This window comes from Lepisosteus platostomus, chromosome 19, assembly GCF_059453375.1.
Source record: "Lepisosteus platostomus isolate fLepPlt1 chromosome 19, fLepPlt1.hap1, whole genome shotgun sequence".
Taxonomy (NCBI): Eukaryota; Metazoa; Chordata; class Actinopteri; order Semionotiformes; family Lepisosteidae; genus Lepisosteus; species Lepisosteus platostomus.
The window spans coordinates 7,402,131-7,425,842 of record NC_142629.1 but is presented as its reverse complement, the minus strand read 5'-3'; the positions used below and the strand labels follow the sequence as shown (position 1 = coordinate 7,425,842).

Sequence of the window (23,712 nt, the reverse complement as noted above, 5' to 3'; positions counted from 1 at the left end):
ATTTGTTTTAAGAGCAGTAGTGAGATAAGATCTCATCATCCCTGCAGATGCAGTTGTCATTTCAAACTTTGCTGTTTTCTGGCATTGGTGATCATTTACGTTGAAGCTTTTGAGAGTTCATATACTGTGTTCAGATGCAGTTGGAATAAATTTTAAATACCTTGTTTTCAAATTGGCTATCAAACACTGCATGGAAAATGTAACATTGCACTATGTGTAAATTGGTAATAATGTGTTGGCTGTTTCCTGTGATAAAATCATGTGTTTGTCTTAGGTATGACTAAATTTGAGAGGCGGATGTTCTTTCTGGAAAACAAGAGGCGACATTGGAAGTCATATGACAAGCGTTCTCTTCACCCATCCTTGCAGAAAGAAATTACATTCTACGAGCAGAAAGCTAAAGAAATGGCTGAGGTTTGGAGTGCACTTTGAACATTTTTCTGGCAACCTTATCATACACTATAATGTGAAATATTCTATGATTCTGATCGACATTTAAAATACTTGATAATGCAATATTTGATTTCTCATCTTCTTTATGTAGATAGAACTAGTTGTTTTAGTTCTGCTTTCTTCATAAGAGAGTTTTAGAATTACAATGCAATATTAAAATGTGCAAAGAGATGCTTCTAGTTCTCAAAGTGTAATTGAGCTGTACAAATATGACTCCTAATGTTTTTTAAAATGCACTCGTATTAAGTTGCATTGTTCTTATTATGCGTTTCGTGCTGGTCACTGCTTTTTTTTCTCCTCTCCTTAGCATGAAGACTTCTTGTTAGCTCTACAAATGAATGAGGAGCAATATCAAAAGGTATATTTCAAAATACGTGCAAGATGTGGGATTGATATTGAATATGCCTTTAACACTTTTCTGTATAATCTCCGCATAAATGACTGATCTGTATGAAAAATTGCAACATTCAGTGCTCAGAAACATTTTTGCTACTAAGACATAATTCAGATAGTCCTGTATTCATAAGGGAGTTCTCCCAATTATGATTATACATACTTTCAGAAGGTGATGCTATACTAATTGTGTTACAGTTTTCAGGCTTGCAGGCTCTTACAATCACAAGGATTCTGTTGACATTGAAAAAAACGTAATGGTATTTGGCTATGATCACTGTATCGCACTGCAGAAAAGTGATTTTGTGCAAGGGAATAACTCCTCCGCGATCCTGTGAATCCTAAAAGGCCATTCCTGTTTAATGACAGGATGGTCAGCTGATTGAATGCCGTTGCTGCTATGGTGAGTTTGCCTTTGAGGACCTGACTCAGTGTGCAGATGGTCACCTGTTCTGCAAAGAGTGCTTGGTGAAATACGCTCAGGAGGCTGTCTTCGGTTCGGGAAGGGTAAGTGCCCAAGAAAAATCAGTTATTTCCGCCCAGATAAAAATGAGCCAATCAAATACAAACAGTTGTAATTCATTGGCTATATAACCGATATCTTACGACTTCTTAAAAAGAGGAAAAAAGTGTAGTTTTCACTGGATTTGAAATACCTTTATTATTTGTTTTAATTATTTGTGGATCATTTTTTAAAATCTTGAATTTATCTTTGTACATATAACTAGAATATTGTAATTTCATAGGGAGGACTATACTAATTTTTGCTACTTTCATATAACAATTGTGTAATTAAACATGGCCATGGCTGATCGTCGCTACGGACCTTAGCTATCTCAGCGTCATGATGATGAATAAAACAGTAAGGACAGTTTTTAGACAACTTGTTACATTTAGCAGCGTTATAGTTTCCATTTTTTTGTAATATACCTTCTTAAATCAAGAGATTGTGCGCTCTTTATCATCTGCGGTCATGACTTTGAACCTCCTGCAAGGTAGAATAAATAAGTGCTCGCAGACTGACCCGCCCACTTTCAAGCTTCAAGCCCCTCCCCTTTTAACACATCTCAGGCTGCATGGCCACATACCAGAGGCACAGTGCTGACCTGGAGAAGAGGCACGTCCTTCACTAACAGTACTGCAAGCCTGCCAGCACCCGGGAGGCTGCTGGGGTCTCTATATTTGCACATTCCAGAAAGTCCTGGCTGACTGATCCCACAAAACCCCGAGTGGCACTCAGCCAATTGTGCGCCGCTGCCTCTTGGCGAGTCACAGTCACAGTTGGCTAGTAACCTGATCCAGGCTCCAACCTGAAACGCCTGGGTCATTGCGGCCCAGCTCAACCAGAGAGCAGCCAAGAGTCTGTCCTAACTGTTGAATCAACAGATGCATCTTCTTTGCCCTGCAGTCGGAGCTGAGTTGCATGGACGGAAACTGTACGTGTGCGTTCCCAACCAGCGAGCTGGAAAAGGTGCTCCCAGAGAACATCCTGTGCAAATACTACGAGCGACAGGCGGAGGAGGCCGTGGCGGCAACCTGTGCTGATGAGCTTGTCAGGTCAGTTCACAGTTCTGATCTCTGAAGTAATACTGTTATTTGACAGGCATCAGTTTACTTGTCAAGATGATTGCATGATTATTAGGTTATCTCATAGAAATCTGTATGTGAATATTAAACAGCTTTTGTTTGAGGTTTGAAATTGTAGAGTGCAAAAGGTCTGTGCATCCAATTCATTTATACTGCAGATTTTATATACTGTAATCACATGTATGGTGGGATGTTAAACAGAGACGCGTTATGGATTAGTAGTTTTAATCCCTGTCCTGATATGCCCCTGTGTCTGCTTGCTATCCTACCAACTGATCTCCATACCTACCTAACTGGCATCTTTCCTGAAATAACTGTGCCTGAACACACATCTTGCTTGTGTGTAGTCAAAAAAAATTCTCTAGTTTAGAACATTATAGGTTTTAAGTAAGTATCTGAGAATTGGAGCAAAAACCAGGAGGTGAACTGTCCTTTCACTGTAGTGTGGTTAGGACCAGGGCTGACAGTACTTAGGTACTTAGGAGAGTACTTGTCAGAAGATCGAGAAAATGGTCGTTCTCATGGTTTTTGTAAATACGGTTTCTGTCTTTCCTGTAGGTGTCCGTTCTGTAACTTCCCAGCACTGCTTGATAAAGAAGTATTCCTCTTCAGCTGCCCTAACCCTCGCTGCCGAAAGGTAAGGCTCAGGTGTCTGGCAGTATTGTACAATGGCTGACCCGGCACTCTGACCCATGTCTCATGGAGAGCAAGCTGGGGTATGTGAAAAGACAAATTCCTAATGCAAGAAATTGTATAGGGCTAATTAAGTGATCTTATCTTATACAAGAGCTTCTGTGGAGCAATCAGAGCTTTGAGATCAAGGAAACGTCAGACAGTAAATAGGCTTTATGGTGTTAAATCTAAGTACCCAAGCATTTTGCATACATAGACTTTAGGGTGCTTTTAAATTTTTGTATGATCACCTAATGTAACCCTTTCATTCAGAAAGAATGCAATACCCAGCATCTCCACTTGATGGAGCTGTGGGACTGTGGAGAGAGCTGTGTGTTAAATCTTCGCTTTAAAAAAGTCCTTCCGATTAGGTTAGGATTGAAGAACATATGGTTTTTGTTTGTGTATTGCAAATGTATGAGCACTGGTTTTTGTCATCAGTCCTGTTAATAGATTTTCGACATTTCTAAAAAAATTGAATCGGAACCGCTTCCCGAGTTTTCCAAATTAAGGGAATCTTCTTGATTCCTTAGCTAAGTAGAATTTTGTGATATGTGCCTATTTCTAAATGTCAGGTAAATTCTGGAGTTGAGGGTTGTCAGTTTGTAATTTGTTAGCTCGCAAGCTTATGTGACTGAATTATATCCAAAGATTCAGTAACAAACCTCCAGTAGTTTATATAGATGGTACCAAAGTGTCACCTCTGTTGTTAGTAGAAGTACTGTACTAGAAACATGAAATATTGGGAGAAGGTCTTTCTGGATGGCATCTTAGGCCAATGTCATCTCTAGGGAATTGAGTATTATGTGATACTAGCATTTTAATTATTTTTCTGCTGTATGCCATAAAAATGGACTATGGAGAAGAATGTTGTATTAATCACTGCGGGTTCAGGCCCAGAAATCTGTACAGCTGCTTTGTGACAATGTCCATTGTAAACAGCGCTATACAAATAAAACTGAATTGCAAATTGATTTAATCCATTGCTTTCTTTAGAGTAATTGCATCTCCAAGGATTGAGAATGTTAATGCAGTTGTTATATTCCAACAGCTGTATCGAAGTCTATTTTTTCATTTGATCAAAAGAACTTAAGATATCTTTTGTTTCTAAAAGCTTCACAATATCTGCTTCAATGTTTATTAACTTCCACAATCATAGTCAAGTAATACTTCTGTTTTTGTTTCGTTGTGTATGGATGCATAGATGTTTTTTTCTGTAATCTACACGTTTGGATATTGACTTACCGTCAGTAAAGATTATTGCGGTTTTTACTCAGTTATCATTGTAAGGAATAGATTGTGGAAAGACCTGTCCGTGGTGTTTTGTGTAGAGTTGGCTCAGAGGTTGGGGTTCATCACTTGTCAGCAGCTGTTCTTGACAAGTTTTACATTATTTGATCCAGCTGCAACCCTGATGCTTTGCATTCAGCTCTTAGCTGTTTTGAAAACAAGCGATGTCGGATAAACCTGGATCAATACAGGAAATAACTTAAAAGACTGGGTCACCCATCTATGTTTCCCTTTTGTACTGAATTAAACTTTAGAACAGCTTGGCCGTTTAGTAGTTAATGCCCATCTGCGTTCTTTCATGGTGCTCGACACGCAGAGCTTTGTCATCTCCACGTGGAGGCTGCTGTGCTCTCGGTCCGCCCTGCAGTAAGGTGCTGTGTGCAGCTGTGTGCACTTAGCACAGCTGTAATTCTGATTGTGGACATGCTCAGAATTTCAAGTTGGAACTGGGGTAAAATTACTTTATATGTTATTAATTGAAAGTGGAGGGTAGGTTACTGTACAGAAGGCTACAATAGGGCCATACAAGTACTAACGTAGTTGTCAGATTTGGTGTGCAGTTAGCCATATGTGGCAATTATGACTTAGTGCAAAAAAGCTAAGGTTAAGTCATGTATCGGGAGTGCTGTTTTTTTTTTCATGTGGTTATCTTTCCTAAACTAATGCTGTTTCTGGATATATGTTCCACTTACTCTCTCTGGTTGTACTCTGCTCTCTTGTTCTTGGCCTTGCTGTAGCTTAGTTCTCAGTGACAGATAGTCAGATGCAGGTACTTTGACTTGATAAGGTTTAGATTCCTTAAACACCTAATTGCTCTTGTCAAAGGGTGTTTTCTTTTGATTTCAAGCACCCTATTGCAGAGAGCTGGCAGATGGCCTCAGTGGGCTAGAGCAGACGTTATATGTGCTGAAAGCAGGATATGTGGTTAAGATTCAGAACAAAAGTTAAGTTGTTTTTTTTTTTACATTTATTGCTGGTGGGGGAGGGTTTTGTGAAATATGTTTAACATAAAATGCATTCTAATACAGTGGAACTGAAAAAGAGTGGGGAAGTATACAAAACTGGAACAGAGATGTACTGCTTCATTCGCCAAGCTGAACTGTTCCCTGTTCCTCTTTTTTACACAAAGACACATTAATGTTTTATGAGATATTAAAAGAGTATTTCTTTAAATCCAAATTAATCTGTTAAAATTACTTTAACACTTTTGATTCATTAAGATAGGTGGTGCACCTGTTTAGAAAAGCCATCTTGTCCCTACGTGTACAGATGACAATAATGTGGCCCTAAAGGATGTGAAGCCTAACCCTGACCTCACTTTTGTCACTGTGAATGAGGTTTCATGCATGGATGGGTTTGCATTTAGTGTATTCAAATGCTTTGCTGCTGTAACAAGATATGGTTTTACTTTTCTAGGAACATAAATAGGGAGGTGGTTTGGCACAGAATCCGCTTTTCAAATCCTTCCTTCCTTTGTTCTCTGTGTTTTCTCCTGCATTTAGAGAAATGATGAACTCACGTTAAGCAGATGGTATTTACAATGCTTTGCAAAATAATTCATACCCTTCCAATGATGTGCAATTGTGTTGAATTAAAAATATCTACACTTTTGAAAGTGCATGTTTTTAATGAGGACTTGAATAATAAACTTGAAGGCATACGTTTTCAGCCCTCTGAGTCAAGACGTGGCAGAGCCACCTTTTGACAGCAATTACAGCTGCCCGTCTTTAGGATAACTGTCTACCAACTTTCCATACCAGGGTGGTGCAGATTTAGCGGATTAATTTTGTTCCAACTCTGTCAAGTTGTTGGGAGATCATGGATGGACAGGAATTTGCAATTTGCAATCAAGCCTTGCAACATTTTCTAACAGGTTCAAGTCGGGACTTTGACTGGGTAACTCAAGGACATTTGCTCCTTGTTATGGCACTCCAGTGTAACTTTGGGTCGTTTGTCCAGCTGAAAAGTAGATTTGACTCCTAACTTTAGATCTTTACCAGACAGAAGTAGATTTTTCTCTCTGATTTACCTGTACTTTGCTCCATTCATTTTCCCTTCAGTTTTGACAAGCTTCCCAATCCCTGCTGATGAGAAGCAGCCCCATAACCCAATTCTGCCAAAACTGTGCTTGACAGTAGGGATGGTGTTGACTGGGTGATGCTCATTGTTGGGTTTGGGCTAGATGTAACACTTTGCACTGAGTCCAAAAAGTTTGGTTTGACCACAAAGTCATTTGCAACATGTGTACAGTGTCACTTAAATGCTTTGTTGCGTTCGAGTTTTGAGAAGGTTTTGTGCAGTAATACTTCATACTCGTATCTCTTCCATAAAGGCCAGCTTTGACCCATAGATATTTTCTCCCATCTCAGCCTTTGAACTCTGTAGCTCTTTCACAATCACTATTGGCTTCATGTTGACATCCCTCACCAGTTTCCTCCTTGCTCGGCTGTTCAGTTTGGAGGGACAACCTCCATGTGACGTACACTTTCCACTTAATAATCTGCTTAACTGTGCTTAAAGGAGTATTTATTCTATCCCTTTCTTCCACCTTATGCTTGCGTTATGAAAGCTCCTTTGGTCTTTGCATTGAAATTCATTACCTGACTGAGAAACCTTTGTATAGACTGGTGTTATTCTGGAAGTTTGTGAAAGATCATGGCACAGGAAGACCGTTGAGCTGATTGTGAGACGTGTCAAAGTAATGTGCACTTTAACTCATTTCGATTTGCCATTTGCTATCATTTATACAGCAAAGGGGGTGAATACTTATGCAATCGGTAATGAAGCTTTTCCTGGCTTTTTTGCTAATCGTTTGTTTTGCTCAAAAATGGGCATGTGACATTACTGCAAAGATGTTAATACTTTTGCAAGGCACTGGATATAATGGGAGTTACTTTCTCCCATTATTTCTTTCAGCAGTTTTTTGTATCTTTGTACTGTCATTCAGGATGAGTTCATAGGATATCCTGTCTTTGTCAGGCCTTTAGTTTAACTGTGATGCCAACAAGGAAGCTAAGTGGGTTGTTTTCTTATGGAATAATTTAATGGGAAAGAATACATTTGACTTAGTCATCAGGAGAATCTTAGCTTAACACTACATTTTACTTCCAAGAGCAAAAGAAAGTTTTCCCATCATGAGCAATGACAGTATGTCTGAGTGCCTTTACGACGATGTAAAGAAAACATAAGATTTTTCACTTGATTTAAAAAGCAACATGTGAAGTGACAGAATTGTATTAAAAGTATACTATGCTTTGTTTTGAATTAAGCTATGTGAATTTAAATGATAATTGGAAAATAGATTTTCGTTCAACATTATATTTCCAATTGATTAAAGGAGCCTGTCAGGGGAATCTTTTACATTTATTCTTCCTTGTTCCGCTAGGAATCGGTAAAATCCATCTGCCTGATTCACATAAATCAAACAAAACAGCACCAGCATATTTGATTTGGTAATCTGTCTCTCCCTTATTAACAACATTTAAAGGGAATTCATATTTTTATACTGTATGCTGTAGCTGTAAATAGCTGCTTGGTTCTGTCTAAGTGTTTTGCTGTTTTCATATGATTGAAATCTTGTTTTTGCCTGTTACTTGTTCATTGTTTTTCTAGAATAGATGTCGTCTGCAGGCCGCACTGCCGATGTGGATGCATGCTAGAGCTAACACTGCATGACCCAGAGTGGGTGTCTCTCGCTTCCTCAAGCCAGTTTCTACCATAAAAGGAGAAGGGAAGCTGTGTAAAGAGTCTGTGCTCTGTGCTCAGACTCAGACAGAGAGAGATGCTATCAACAGTCATTGAAGACTTTGTGGTTAGGTATTATATGGTTAACATGTCAAGTCCAGTTAGAGAGTTGTAGCTTTTTTATGTAACAGTTGCTGCTACTGGTAATATCATCAAGCTGTTTTAAATGTTTTTAGTCCTGTTTTTTGCCGCTTGTGTTTTTTAAGATTAACATTTACAAGAATAATTATTTGAAGTTTATTTTTCTTACATTATTATTATTATTTTATTATTTTGCTTACATTAATAAGTGAAATGCTTAGTATTTTCCCCTGAGGACTATGGAGCCAGAGCACTCCCATTTTATTATATGAACACTAGAGTCTAAAGATGGTTTTACACTGTTGTTCCGATCACAGCAGCCACTGGAATTTCCTATTAAGCTTGTTCACTAAGAATTGACCGCATTTTAAGGTAGAAAAACAGACTAGTGAGTATGTTTGCAACAGCCCTTGTAAAAAAAGAAGGTACCTAAAAATTCAGATACATGTTCAGCTCCTTTACAGGGAGTCTAATGTTTTGTGAAAATGATTGGTCAATCCATCTCTGAAAGTTACCTCTGTTAAAGGAAATGGTGACCACTCTTATCTGGGGGAAAGCAGCCTTTTTTACACTTCCTGTGCCAAGAGGAAGTGACACATTCTGTTTCAGTTGCAAACACCTTCCTTTAAAGCTCTGAAACAAATTTCCTTTTAAAGAATCAATCATTCCTCCAGTTGTATCTGAGTTATCAGTTTCTCATAGCTTTGCAATACAGCAGGCTGCAGATGCAGATTAAAAATAGGGATGTTAATAGTTCTTAGTATGTTTAAGTCTGTTTAACCTTTACAATTATAGGTTCTAAATCTGTTAGGATTTTTATTATAAGTCATTGGAAAGTCTATAGCGTTATGTGACAGTTTGTTCTTTGAAAATATTTTTAAATCTCGTTGTTCTGATTGTGTAAGTTGACTCAAGTTGACTTCATGTTTGAAAAATTTACCATCTTTTAAAAGTCATCCATCAAGTGTTCTTTAACAGCAATATCCTTTTTGTATTTCAATCTTTTATCCTTTTAATTATAAATTGATTATTGAGGAAATCAGCAAGACTCAGTTAGTGCTTGTTTTATAGTGTAAGTGGTATGATGTCATATTCAAAATTGTAACGTGTTTTCCACACAGCATTTACTTCAATAAACTTACAATTAGGCAACATTGGCAAAATTAAGGGATTTTAAATACAAACCAAAATACAAAGCAGTGCTCTGTGAATTTCTGGTTAACATTTTATATTGTAGAAGTCATTTTTAACTTCTATGTTTAACATAGTGGATATGTGCTATTCTCTGGATGGTGCACTAAGGAGTGATTTCTATTGACATATTCTTTGTGCATGCAATGTTTTGGGAATAAGCATATGAAATATTTATATTGCGTAAAATGTGCTGGTACTTCACAGGGTTTTTTTTTGTGTGCTTTTCTTCCTGGGATGTGTGCAAGGTTTCTTGATGTTGTATGTCATTTTAACCATCAACATTTGCATGATACAGGCAGTCTTGGGAATTACTGAGAATACCTGAATCAGCAAGAGCATTACATTCAATGCTGTAGTTCAAGGACAGAAAGGTTTTTTCTGTGTTTTTTTTTCTAGTCTCCAGTTATTTAAAGAACACTAAGCCTTAATAAAGTGTACAGGCTCTACAGTTCAGTTTTAGTAAGATTTTGCCTTAAAAACACAATAGTTGGACAGATTTGTTCCCACTGTTGGGATATTTAGGGCCGTAACAAATCATGTAGCCTATCTTCCAATTTTTTGGTTGGCTCTCCTGGATTTTTTATTTATATATATAATTCTCCTCTTCTTGCCCTACAAATATTTTTGTTCATATAGGTATGCAATATTATTACTCTTCATTTTCTATCTGTTAAAAAGTTTGTGTGCCATGAATCTATCAGTAAAGAATTATCAGCTCAGAAGTTATGATAAAAAAAGCATTTCTCATGTATCATCTTTAATAGGGCCCTGGAACCAGTACCTGAATGTTAAGTTTTATTTTTTCTTGTTGGTTTGGTATAGTAGGAAAAATAATAAGGTTCCACATAATCTGACTATCCTGCTAACACACAAATTCTAACTGAAAAGCTATCGGCACTGATCATCTGCTCTTGGTGACAAATTACTGTTCAAGAACATGTCAATTTGTCCATCCCTAGGGAAATTTACAGTCACAAGTTTTTGTTTTATATTTTTCAATTTTACATACTTCCTTGAAAATAGAATAAACATGTCCTCAATCAGTCATAAGTTGTAAATTACTACAATACTGCATATAGCTTTGTTGTTAATTGGTGTTTATTATTTTTTTCTATTTTTGGGAAACATCTTAAGGATATTTGCTAACCCAGGTTTTCATTGTTAGATAATGGAAGAGCTTTTGTTTATAGTGCAACTATGTAAGCGTTCTAGCTAATTCTGATTTCCTCTTTTTGTATTAGTCAGGTTCTGTAGCAAAGCTAATGACAGCTTGTACATGGTTAAATACTGAACGTTAGGCTCTTATATCAGCATTGGTCCCCGAAACCTTAATTTGTGTATCTTTTTTCCTGAAAACATGAAGCAAATATTGAAATGTTTGCCTCAATTTAGGATTAATAAGGCTTGTTTTCTGTCAGATACTTCAAAATATTTTTTCCCTCTCAGCGCCCAGTATTAAGAGACAGACAGATTTCCAGAACAATCAATTTTTGATCCACTGATGATGTCTGGAAGCCTGTATGTGGGTGTTGTTGTTGGTTTTTTAAATCTAGAAACATCTGTTAAAATGTCATAAGAAAAACATAGTATGTTGGAGGAGGGGTTCTGTTCAAGTATGCGAAGACGACAACAATTGAATTTCATACAGCATATGTTTCTCTGATAAACTTTTAACATAATCCTGGTTCCCATCTGCATTAATACTGTTCAGATTGCCTCCTCTTTATGAAGACAGTAGTGTATAAAAGAGTGTGTAATATCAAAATTATTTAATAAAGACAAGCTTCTCATGGGTCAATACCATGCAGCACTAGGGAATAAGCTTAATACTGTGATAGAGGGAGATGAAATTTGACTGCCTCTCATTCAGTCATTCCAGAAGCTTTAATATTTGATGGAGTGTTTAATGCAGGGTGTAGCCCAGTGGCATTATAGTCATGGCACTCTGTATTGAGGTTTTTAATGTAATGTTGTTCTGTCGGGGTAATGTTTCCCTGACACAAAAATAATGGAGAAGAGAGGCACTGTACTTGAATCCATTTTAAGACTGGCTTCTGAATTATTAGATTAGTTTTGAATTAGCCACTTTTGAAGGGAGGCCAAGGATCCGTTGTTGCGCATCTCTTATGTTTTGGGTCTTCTAATATTTTGGGTCTTATGGACAGGATGGTTCGGCCCGAAGTGGACAGGAAATGGAAACTATCCCACTTGGTCTGTGTTTAAACATCAAGGACTGGTTAATGAAAGGGTTTGTGATTCAATAGGGAAAAGACCTGGAAAACATATGTCCTTTTTGCTTAGTTCTTGGTAAATGTAAGGGAATACTTTCACAAATAATTTTAGCAAATAACGGGATTGTGCCTATATAGGCCCACAACATTTAATTTGAATACTCTTAATCAATTTAGAAATTGCTGTTGCAGTGAGGATTTTAATGGACATTATGAAGTCTCTCTAAGTTAGGAGCATAAGGATGCAGTCAGATTCTTTCGGACGTTTATTATCCTCTAGTGTCGTGCTTCCAGTGGAGAAGGGAGTTGTTTGTTCTCGGCAGTTTTCTGTCGAATGTTTCCTGTGCACGGGCTCTCGGTGGTGTGGGGTTCAGCCATTGGAAGCAGCGGAGCTTCTGGGGGGCTGGGAGAGGAGACCGCAGTGTGTCAGTGGGTCGTTGTGCTGGCCTGCGCGGCTGTTTCTCAGAGCACCTCCCCGGCGCTCGGCGGCGGCAGCGGGGGATCCGGAGGCCCGAGCACGTGTCTCGAATCCTTCCTCCCCCGGGACTCGGCGGGAGACTGCCTGCCTCGTCATTGACTCGGACGCGCTGCTGTGCGGAGAGGGCACGACGGCAGCAGGACGTAAAGGTGGCAAGCTTCAAAAGGGGACAGCGCTGACTTGATCCTCTATAAATGTTGTCTTTGGAGGAACACGGAATTTCAATTTGGAGATCTGGAGAAACAAGGAAATACTGTAACTGGCTTTAAAAAATACCAGTTACTCAGCGGTGATGTCATTTTAAATGTAACCGATATATTTTCAAGCCCATAACAGTATAGTTTTGCTTTCCTCCATTTTAGTTCTATGAAACTCTAACTCTGTTTATTACGCCTTTTGGGTACAGTTGTTGTTTGTGTTATTTGGTAAATAGCCGCCTCAAAAGCAAGTATCCTAATAGATTTGCACGTTTTCCTTTCAAGCCTTCTGTGCAGTGTTACAGCAGCCACTAGGTGGCAGTAGCGGTCCAGGATCAGCTTGCGTCTGAGCAGGACTGACTGCAGCTGTCATTGATTACAGATCTCCTTCCTCCTGCTGCACGTCAAGCAAGGAGGAAATGAAGAATAAATCTCTGAAAAAAATCTTTGGGAGCGCTTTCTTTGGCTCTTGCATCAAGAAATTGGGAGAATAAACTTTCCAACTGAGGGAATTCCTGCCTGGCCTATTTTTTTTAGGCTGGAACAGGCATGTAAAACAGAGGGGTGTGGCATGATTTCATAATGTGACCTACTTTCAGATGCTTGTTTTTGCTTTGGGATTCATAGTGCATCCTAGTCGCTGGTCCTATGTGTTTGAATGTAGGCCAGCATTTAGGCACCACACCCACCACGTGCACTGACCACATTGCTCATTTTTGAACGGGAAGACAATGTGATTTGTTTTGTTGTGAAAAAAAAGACGTCTAATGATGTATTATTATGTCTAGGAAATAAGCAAAAAAAGATATAACTAGAAAGAGGTTTCAAGTGGCTAAATAAGTAAAGGCACTCCTTCTGAGTGCAAGTTTAGTTGTGTGCCCAAGGCGGTAGTTTAAGACCAAGGCTGTGCCATTCAAAAATTATACCAGTATAGGTTCAGGTGGGTAGCTGTGTCAGCATGCGTAGGCTGCAAAGGAACAAGTAATATGTTTATTCCATGCTGAAAAAGAGAGAAAAAACACAACGTTTCGGCCGTGGAGCCTTCTTCAGGTCACACACCTGAAGAAGGCTCCACGGCCGAAACGTTGTGTTTTTTCTCTCTTCTTTTTTTCAGCATGGAATAAACCTATTACTTGTTCCTTTATACCAGTATATACCAGTAGCTGTTATGTGTCAAAGCTGGTTCTTTGTAAAGCTTTGTAATTAACTGAGGACTGGTAGGCTTGGGTGTGTAGCAACTGGCCAGCACATTCTTAGCATAATGTGCAACAGGGACTCCATTATTGTCTCACTGGGTGCCAGTAAGGTTTCAGTGCTGTCAGTGAGAGCTGTATCCCTCCTCCAGCTGGTGATCACTCTGGCAATGGGGGCTGAGGCATACGAAAACGCGTGTTCAGAAGGAATCTGGCTTTGCACAGTGCCTGTCTCGCCTTTGCTTTCGTGAGTGTTCTAGTGAGAGCATCGAGTTGATTCCAGTTCTAAACTTTAAACATAAAATTGTCTGTCAGCACTAAATCACAAATATTCTGGTCTTAAAAGCAGAGCGAAACCTACTGTTCCTGATGTCTGTTGAATTCCTAAGAGCAGGAGACCAAAATGGCTGCAGGAGCAACATTCCAAGGTTTTATTGAGAATGTCACTCAGTAAGGTCACTGGGGCCATCATTCCGAACTCATGTATGTTTCTTAATTTGAAAGAATTTTGCAGGCGGAACACCCAGGTTCTGATGCGCACTGCCTGGATCATACAGCTCATTCCGAGATCGTTTTCAACTGCTGAGCCACTCAAGAGCCCTCTTCTCTGTTTTGAAGACAAAGGGAGGTTGTTTAGTAAATTAAGAACGCGCACTATATCGATCCCATGATGTGCTCATGGTGTAACAAGGCATAATAAAAAAAAAAACTGCTGCAGGAAATATTGCATCTTTTCTTTCAACAGAGCAAATGATGAACGAAATACTGATTTCTCAATAATGGTCATATATAATTTATGGACATGGAATGTGAGTTTGGTAGGTTTGCTCTACCTCTCTACCATGTGCCACACATGACTGGGTTACAGCTGAATATCAAGCTGTATTCTCAGGACAACCAGGGGCTAGGAAGTTGGTGCACCAGGAGTTCTTTAATCCAGAGCCCGTGAAATTGGAGCACCCCTTTTTTCTGCTGAAAGGTTTTTACCACATGAAAATCTTGAGTCACATCTGCCTTTTTATCTCTGCATACTGCTGACTGCAGAAATTAAAACCAAAGTCAGTCTCCACTCTGTTAAGACACTTCACGCTTCACAATGCTCCATTTTTTTATTTTTCCTTGAGGCAATCCATTCGGCCTACTGATCACCCTTAAGTAGATTATATCTTCCAGCAATAATGCAGACAGCTAACATCTGTCTGGTTGAGGAATAGTGATTTGGTGAAGTCATTGTCCTGGTGATCATTAATCGCATGGCTGTGCTTCCCTGCCCAGTTCCCGTTGTAAGTGACATCGAAGAAGGCCTGCAGTGGTACATTTGTCCCTAAATCCAGATGCTTTTTTCCTTTTGAGAAGCTTTCCCTTGTTTTAATCACAGTGTTCCACATACTGGCTACATGAGATAATTCTCTTATCGTTAAGGTTGTGTCCTCCTGAGTTTTCTCATTCTTAAGGCTCTTTTACTTACGGAGTTATTTTTTAAGGAAGGGGCTTGTCACACAGAACCATATTTTTCCTCTCTTCCCTTCCTCTAGATATATACGGTCACACTGGCCAGTTCTCAGAAATGTTTTTGAGGATTGTTTCAAAGCCTTGCTGTAAAATCCTATGAAATAAGTGGTACACAAACTTAAAAAGGGGAAAAATAAACAAATCCTGTAAAAAACATTTGTAATGCTCGCATATTTTTATGCACTAGGAAGGTTGCTTTGGTTATTTCACAGCTGCAAGATTTGCTAGTCAAAAGAGCTTTGGATTTTTTTTCCTCACATCTTCTTTTGAGCTCTGGGTGTGTTTTGCATACTATGTCAGTTAATGCTAGTGGTACTGTTATCAAATAGAACACACATCCACAAATATTTTCTGCTTTTTTATTTTACAAAGCCAGAGTGGAAAAATAAGAGATCTGCAGTCAATTGGCTGAAAATGTTCCTAGCAAGTTGTTTGCAGAAAAACTGCAGCTGCATTACTAAATCTGAATCGGCAGATCTTCATATTTTGTGCGAAACAAGACAATCATTAGATTCCAGTCTAGGTCATATTATTTGCTCCCGTCATTTCAGCATTCAGTAAGCAAAGATTTCCTGAACCCGGTATGTAAAAGAAAAAAGAAATAGAGTTTGTTTCATTTTAAGCATGTTAATATTCTTTACTTGTTCTGTCAGATTCTAGAGAGGTAAAAGAATTTAGTCAGGCTGTAACCGAAGTGCTATCTCTAATAGCAAACCTTGATGACGTTTTTCATACCTTGGTCTTTATAAACCAAGCCAAATCACATCTTGGGCACCTTGCAGTGGATTTTCTATTTAAAAGAATTCAGATGCAATTACTGCACTATATATGTGTTATAAAATCTAGTCATTATTTTTTTTTGCTTTTTACTTAATATTAAATTTGATTGTGTAGTCTCTCTGTAATTACTTAAGCGTATGTTTTAATAAATAAAGGAATAAGACCCATAACAATTAAACCTGCAAAAGGGCTTTCTGCGAGTGGGGTAAGATTGACACAGTTTTATTGAGTGCACATGGCTCCCACACCACAAGCAAGCTAGTATGTGACTGTGTTTAGAATAGTAATGCCGTGAGGTCATTGTTTTTCCCATAAAATATTCCCTGCACAGCTCTCAAGTCACTGCCTGTGAGCATAGCTTTCAGATTCTTAGTTCTGTATATCACTCAAGCACAAGGGATCTGTGAAAGCCAGACAAAATATTACCCTGTGTAGACTTGCGTAGTCTCGCCCAGTACCAGGCTCAGTGTGGCTAATGGATAACTGGCAGATGACACCCAAGTAGCCAGTCATAGTGGTAATTCCAGAGTATAAATCCTAGTCTCATCTAAAATTCCTTCTTTGGGGCTTTACAGCCAGGACAAAAATCCGCTTAGGAGGAGCAGCTGTCCACGCCAGCAATGTCTGTATCCATTACGCCAGTCCAGCTGGCTAAAGAATTAGTTTTGGCCCAAAGGTAATGTTTCTGTTAGTTTATTTTGGAGGATTTGGAACATATTTACCACAGGTTCCTTGTGCAAGTGACAGAGGGCAAACCATATTACATCTAAAAAATGCTAAAAGTCTATAACATTGGAAAAATATCTTCTTTATATTGTGCACAGCACACAACTACAATATTCATACCACTTTAGTTTCAGTTGTTACAAACCACAGTATTAATGCAAAATCAATCAGAGTTTTACAACTAGGAAAGGTGCTGTTACTCTTACTTACGCTGACTTTGTTGAAATTCTGTTTTGAAGAATACCTTTGCCAAAGCCTTAAAATGTTGGCTTTTTGTTTCCAGATTCTGAATCCATCCCTTAGTTTAAATGTTGATTCCTGGATGACTTCATAACAGTGTCTTTGCCACACATTTGTTGCCAAAAAAATCTTTGAGAGCTAGGTATGGATATTACAGTAATGTTATGTTATGGACTGCATGTCATGCGGCTCCATTAATCAAACCAGGAATGTGGAAAGCTCCTGATCCCAGGGAAACAGCAGTCTACTCCCAACAGCTTTATCACCACTGGATTGCTGGGAGGCAAAGTTAGAAAAACTAGGTCTGTTCTTTGCTGTATGTTTCCTGCTGTTGGAAGGTGTGCTTAACATAAGACCATAAATTACAAACAAAAGATTATTTGGCCCATCTAGCATGTTGGGTTGCTAGCGGCTCAGTGATCCCAAGATTTCGTCCAGCTGCTTCTTGAAAGAACCAAGGGTGTTGGCTTTGGTAACAGGAGACCTATTTGTCTCGGTAGACGTTAATGTCTTATATCTACAATTACCAGTCAAGTTCGTCATAAAGTGTGGCAGCCAGCTGCCATTCATTTACATAAAGTAAAATGTTAAATTCTATGTGATTGAATCATGTATTTCTGTCACTCTGAATTTACACAGTGTTAATTACACACTGCATAAAAATAAACTGATGTATTAAAAATTTGTTTTAAAAGATAACCAATTTGTATAACTGTTAAAGACAATATCCAAATGCTGTTTCTTCATTCTTATTAAAACAAAAACAGGTCAGTTAAAAGGCTCTTGCTAGGCTTCTCTTTTCATTTCTTGCCTTGCTGGTGAGCTTGGTAGTAGCGGTGTTACCGTGTTCTCACTGGTAATACAACATGGGCCCAGGCCTGGCTGTGCGTTAACCCACATGTTAGTCCGGCCCCTGGTCCTGAGATTGCTGGCCCTGGGCCCCATCATTTATTTAGGTCGGCCCAGGGTGGCAGTTTTGTTTTGGGAGCATTCACAGAGGAGAAAGACCCGAAACACAACTGTGAAGGGCATCTTTGTTGAGAATAAGCCCGCAGCGGGCTCCTATTTTAACTGTTCTTTTTGGTCCAGGAGACTTTTTCTGTCTGATGAGCTGTTTAAAAGCATTTGGCTTTGATCAAGCCACAGGGCTTTTAAGAGCGGGGTTCTCAAACCTTTTAAGAAGCAGCTTTAGAACGTTTTCAGAGCTGAAAAATGTACTCCCTTCTTCAAAGCGTGTGTCTGTTTCTGAGCAGGTTTTGTAACCCCTCGCTAGGTTTTGCCCACTTTCCCCGTGAATGAGGCATGGCGCTGTCGGATCTGTGGGGGTAATCAGTCCAGCTGCAGTTGATCAAGGGCTTGCATTCCTTCATTTATGAGGAAGCGACAGAGGGAGCAGTAAAGAGGCCTCTGAAATTTCACAGCACCAGCCCACCTCCCTCAAGCAGAACTGCTGCAATTGGCTTTTTCTGCCATATAAGGCTAAACTGCGGCCTTTGTGCTGGGGCTGCAAGACAAGGGCTGGGGGATTGGGGAGGGGGGACAGAGAGGATGTTGTGTCATTTTCATGAGATAGTATCAAAACTCACAGATATTTTATACATTCACAAATTATCTCGGGTAAAAAAAAAAATGTTTGTACTCTCCAATCCTTTGCAGGGTCCAGGTCAGGCATCTTGGTTTGAGAAACTAAACCCAGATTAACAATCACCCTCTCTTGAGCTACAGGAAGCTTCGGCAAAGACAGATCCGCCCAGAATTGTAATATTCTAACCTGCTTCACCGAAGCGCATCTAAGAGGTGGTGAGAATATTTTGGTACGCGTGTGGTGATTATTTTTAAGCAGTGTCGGTGCTGCTGTCTCAGCCTCTGTTTTTATTTATATCGGAGTTAAACTACTGAAAAGCTGTTCATCTGACATCTGCCCGGCTCCTGTCACGTGGTTGATTTAATGGATGTTTGACCAATCGGAAGAGCCCAGTTGTCAGTGGGACATTTTACTGTATGCAGTGTGCTGTGGCTTGCTCTGCATTCAGTGCTCTGAATTGTGTGTAGTAGGTTATAATCGGAAATAGTGGCGGCTTGGGAGAGCTGGTGTGAGTGTTGGTTAGTAAAGTGGGAGAGTTCTACAATAAATGTTGAATTAACCCTGTGCTTGTAAGTGGTGTTACCACTTAGTGAAAGATATAAAGCCCTTTATACTCTAGGTTCTTTTGAAAATCACTTCTTTTGAAGCTTAACTTTCGGGTCAGACAAGCTGCTGAAAAGTGTGTTATTTGTCTTGAGTAGAGTTGTTAAATGCTAATCTTAGTCACTTGGCTCCGGTTATTTTCACAGCCCTTTTTTATTTCAGTGAAAGCTGTAAGTGTGGTATGTAGGCCATTTCTGATTGGGTTCATTCATACTGTGTGTTCCCACCACCTTAGTTATGAAGGTTTTGTCCTTGGCTATTAAGAGCCATAGGTGTCTAGTGGAATTTACCAGAAAAAACATTTGAATTTTTGTTTAGTAATGTAATGGTAGACAACAATACAACCTGCTCTGTCCCAATCTGTCCCTGACTGTCCCAGTACCAACCTGCTTATGAACTGGTCTGGACTGTGGGCAGTGTTTTTCTTTATCTGGACATCAAGTTGGACAACAGTGGAAAGCAAGAAATTACCTTCTAAGTTACCGTTTCCATCCCTGAAGAAAAATGTTTTCCATACTGAATTACAATGTTAGTGGTTACAGTTTAAGGGCATTGACATAGTTTAAAAGCCTGTTTTATGTGTCAACAGAATACAAGTTCATATTGAAATCATTGGCTTCAGTAATTTTCCACTTGCTGTAACACATTCTCATCGGTTTCAAATTTACATATATTTAAACAAGTATACCCTGCTACACTTTAATACTGTTTTTTATCACAGTGTGTGTGGGGGGAGACTTTTTTAGTTTTTTTCCTGATGATGCCTGCATAAATAATACAGTTCTTAACGTCTTTATTTTTGTATTTTTTATTAGTTAATTTGCTTCACAAAGGTCTCTTAATTATGCCCTTTCCATAAACTTACATTTGTGGTCGGGCACTAAACCTGGTTTTGCAAGAGAAAAGATTTGGTCATTACAAGTTCTGTTTCCTCTTTGGGATTTTAAAGAGGGCTGTAATTGCTTAATGCTCAGGTTTCTTTGCTTGCTCGTGCGCTGTTTCGGGTTCAGGAAGTGCAACCGATTCCTGTTAGGTGTTGACAGACCCAGGGTAAAGAGGCAGTCTCCAGAAGAGGGCTGGTCACGTGATTTCACCAGTGTTGCATCACAGTGATGTCACAGTATTATTTTTAGCCCATGTATATAAGTTGCGAGGTGTTGCTCCGTGTTTCCTGCATCAGTCCGTCCTCGCACACAGCTTCCTTCTCTTCTGTTATAGCAGAGCCTTTCATGTTAAAGTTGTAAACAGCTACTTAACAGTTGTAAAGTAGGATTCTTACATTTTACTATCAGTTACAAATGTAGGTTTCACTTCCTAAAATAAAATGAAAGTTTGCAAACATAATTAGTATTCTCAACTGTTAAATTGTACAGAAAACTCACTTTTAGGAACAAAAATGTTAAATTTGGCTGCATAACTTAACATCACGTATTAGCATTTCTGTTTGTCACTTACACTTTCAGTGTACAATTATAGTTTGGGGACACAAGACTGGTGTCAATATTTCGTATTAGACCGCAGTGCTTTCATATTCCATAACTTAAATCCCTTTTAAAAAAAACCTTCAATTTTCAACCTTTTCAAATTTAGAAAGCACATCACAATTCCTCTTTTTGGACCTTTACATTAACGAGCTTTACACATTAATGCTTCCCAGAAAAATTAAAAGATGTATCATTCAGTTAAGTGGGGTAAAGAAATGGTAGCTTGAGAAAACACACGCCTGTTTTAAGTGTTAGGCCGCCTGCACAAATCAAATACCTTTGTTGGGTGGAAATGTGAATGCTTTGTTTCAAATTACAGTTCAAATCCCGCAATTATCCTTGCATAAAATCCCAGCCACATTTTTCTGTGGCTTAACATAGGTTGTGTACTTTGTGATTTCAGAAGCTGAGATACCAGTACAGTGGGTTGCTGCCAACGCCATTACAATGTACCTTTTTTTTTGTAGACTGCTTTCTAAAATACTCCCACTGCCTCTTGCAAAATGAGTCCACCAACACCAAACTGTCATGTTACGCTCGCTGCTAAAATGGATTCTTTTTATCCCCATTGAGATGATCTGTCAGAGATTCAGTGCAGTCTATTGCTCCTCTGTAGAAATGTAATGCCTAAATTTGAACCTGACTCAGTTTTATAAAGCACAGAAATACTCTCTGGTTGCCAAGGGTCCTGTGGTAGGTGTTATTCCTTTCTGAGTGGCTCAGGAGTGTAACCTGAAGCTTTCCTTCTTCTGAAGGAAGAGCCAATGGAGAACAAGAGGAAGCTTCTCTCAGACTAGTCACAGTGTCATAGGTGACAAATATGGCTGTTTTACTGAAGAGTTTGAACAGCATTCATACATTTACTGTAAAATTAGCAGCAGTTCCTGGAATGGTTCTATCCTGGTGTGAGGTTTTTGACAGATTTTTTCCATTTTAGTTCTTCTAATTAAAGAAAGTCACATTTTTACACCTGTTAATCCAGTTCTAAATGCAGCTGCCTGGGTGTTAGGTTTGCGGAGGTGTAAATGGCCCTTCCATCCTTCGTGTAGACTTTGAAGTGAGTAATTGAGGTAGAAGTCAGGTGGAGCTATTGCAGAGTGCTCTGGTCCAGTGCATTTTAACACTTTAGAAAGCTGCTTTACTTGCATACCAGCCTAAAGCCAAAAAAATAAAAGCATTATAAAGGCACAGCCTTAAAATTTGACTTTCTTCCTATATAAATAAAGGGGGACACAGGGGTTATTGCTGCTTAGCAGGGCTATGGCTCCAAGCTCAGTTCTGGACATGGGGTACTGTCTGCAGGGAGTTTGTATGTCCTCCCCATTTTCATGTGGGTATCCTCTGGGTGCTCCAGTTTCCTCCCACAGTCTGAAGGCATGCTGGTAGCTTAAATTGGTTTCTGGGAAAACTGGCACTGGTGTCGCATGTCTGGGCCTGTGCGATTCCACTGGCATCCCATCCCATGTGTACCCAACCTTGTGCCCATTGCTTGTTGGGATAGGCCCTGGCTCCCCCTGTGACGCTGAACTGGATAAAGCAGTTTCGAAAATGGATGAGTAGAACGATTTACAAGAACACGTTGGTGGCTTTGCTAGCCTATTTTAGTGTGTCATTTGCATTTTTTATTTTGTTTTGATGCATCTATACTAACTGGTTTAAGCCATGGTTTGTTTGCATTTTATGTTCATTTTTTGTTTTAATTTTCTTAGGCTTAGAGTAGTCCTATTTTTTAGGTTGTCTTGAATCGAATTTAACAACAGATCTGATGGCTTATCAATCCAAACTAGCTGAAGTCTGAAATTCTCATTAATGCCACCTAGGCTTGTGAGCCAATTGTTAGATGTACAGAAATAAGATATTTGAAAGTTGTCAAGTTCATTTAAAAGTTTCCAGATTCCCTTTTTTGTTTAAATTTGTAGATACAAGGTATTGGTTACGAGTAAGCAGAAATGCTGGACCAATCCGAACACTGGGTACATTCTGGTAAGTTCAGTATGTAGGTGCTGGTTGCCCAGCACTAATGTTTTATTACTCACTAGAGAGAGACAGCTGACAACATTCTCTATGTTAAAGGTGCTTGGACATTCCTTTATTTAAACCTACTACGTAACTTATATGCGGTCTGAAACAATCAGTTCAGATTGTGAAACAGCTAGTTTAAATATAACACAATATTGAATATAAAAATTGGCAGCAATGCACTTTACAATAAAAAGCTCAAAGGTTTCTTTTATTTCACTAAAGTATCTGCCTCACCTTGTAATTTATTTACAGTCAAGAGATGTTACAGTCCTTGAAGTGTACTCTGTACAAGTGTGGTGAACCCAATCTGGGAGACCTTTTCATATGTAACTACTGTCAAGGTCACCTGCAGAAATGAATAGATATGAAATTGCAACCAGTTTCCCACAAGCAACAATTTTCATTTCTGGGAATGACATTGTGAGCGTCTGGGATGTTGGTAGTGACATCATATCACGTGACTGTATGACATGACTCACCAGTATATCTCACAAATGGCTTTCAGATGTCATATTGCAGTGGTATTTCATTGGATTTGGAAAAAGGACAGCTTTTGTTTTGGCAAGCATGTATATCTTAAAAATTGTCCTTTGAATAAGTTTTTTTAATTAAATTGTTCCACCTAAGCATGTCTTGTAAATCCTGCCATGGTTTAATGCGGTTCATTTATTTATACAAATGCTCTGCAGGATGCCTTTTCTGTTAAATCTTTTATCACCACTAGGGTGCGCTCTGTCACTGCTTTCCTCTCTTGGTTCCTAACTGAACAGTGTGCACAGTAATCTCCAAAAGTATTCATGCTCTTGGTTGAACTCTTAGTTTCATTTGTCATGAAAATCAATTTTTCTAAATGCAAATAACTGTCTAAATAAAAAAATATACATAAAATGCTGGCTTAATTAATCTCAAGAAGATCCTCCCTGTAGTCTGTTAATAGACTCTTTATGGTCTTTAAAAGGAGAGGGTCATTCAACCACTCCTCCATGCAGAATCTCTCCAGTTCCTCCAGGTTGTGTGGCCTCTGCTTGTGGTCTTCAGCGTTCTTCAGCTCAGACCATGAATGTCCCACTAGAGACCAGTCCATGATCTCATTGGGTCAATGACTGCAATGCATGTTTTGTATTGTTATTTTATTATAATGTCCTTTTGCATCAAAACTCAAGCTTCTTGACAGGAGGTGCAGGATTTTAGCTTAGATATCCTGGTAAACTATGACATTTGGCTTCCCCTCAGTTCTGACTGGGACA

The 23,712-nt window shown here is 39.0% G+C and overlaps 1 protein-coding gene across 3 annotated transcripts in view; it reads left to right on the top strand.

The window, feature by feature from the left end:
* rnf216 (ring finger protein 216) overlaps positions 1 to 23,712 on the top strand; it is a 42,087-nt gene that overhangs the window by 6,842 nt on the left and 11,533 nt on the right. For all 3 annotated transcript variants that reach the window (XM_088612788.1, XM_088612787.1, XM_088612789.1), the window contains exons 9-13: positions 275 to 414; positions 761 to 811; positions 1,216 to 1,353; positions 2,255 to 2,403; positions 2,992 to 3,070. In XM_088612788.1, the coding sequence (XP_088468914.1) occupies positions 275 to 414; positions 761 to 811; positions 1,216 to 1,353; positions 2,255 to 2,403; positions 2,992 to 3,070 (557 nt within the window). The remainder of the gene's footprint in view (positions 1 to 274; positions 415 to 760; positions 812 to 1,215; positions 1,354 to 2,254; positions 2,404 to 2,991; positions 3,071 to 23,712) is intronic.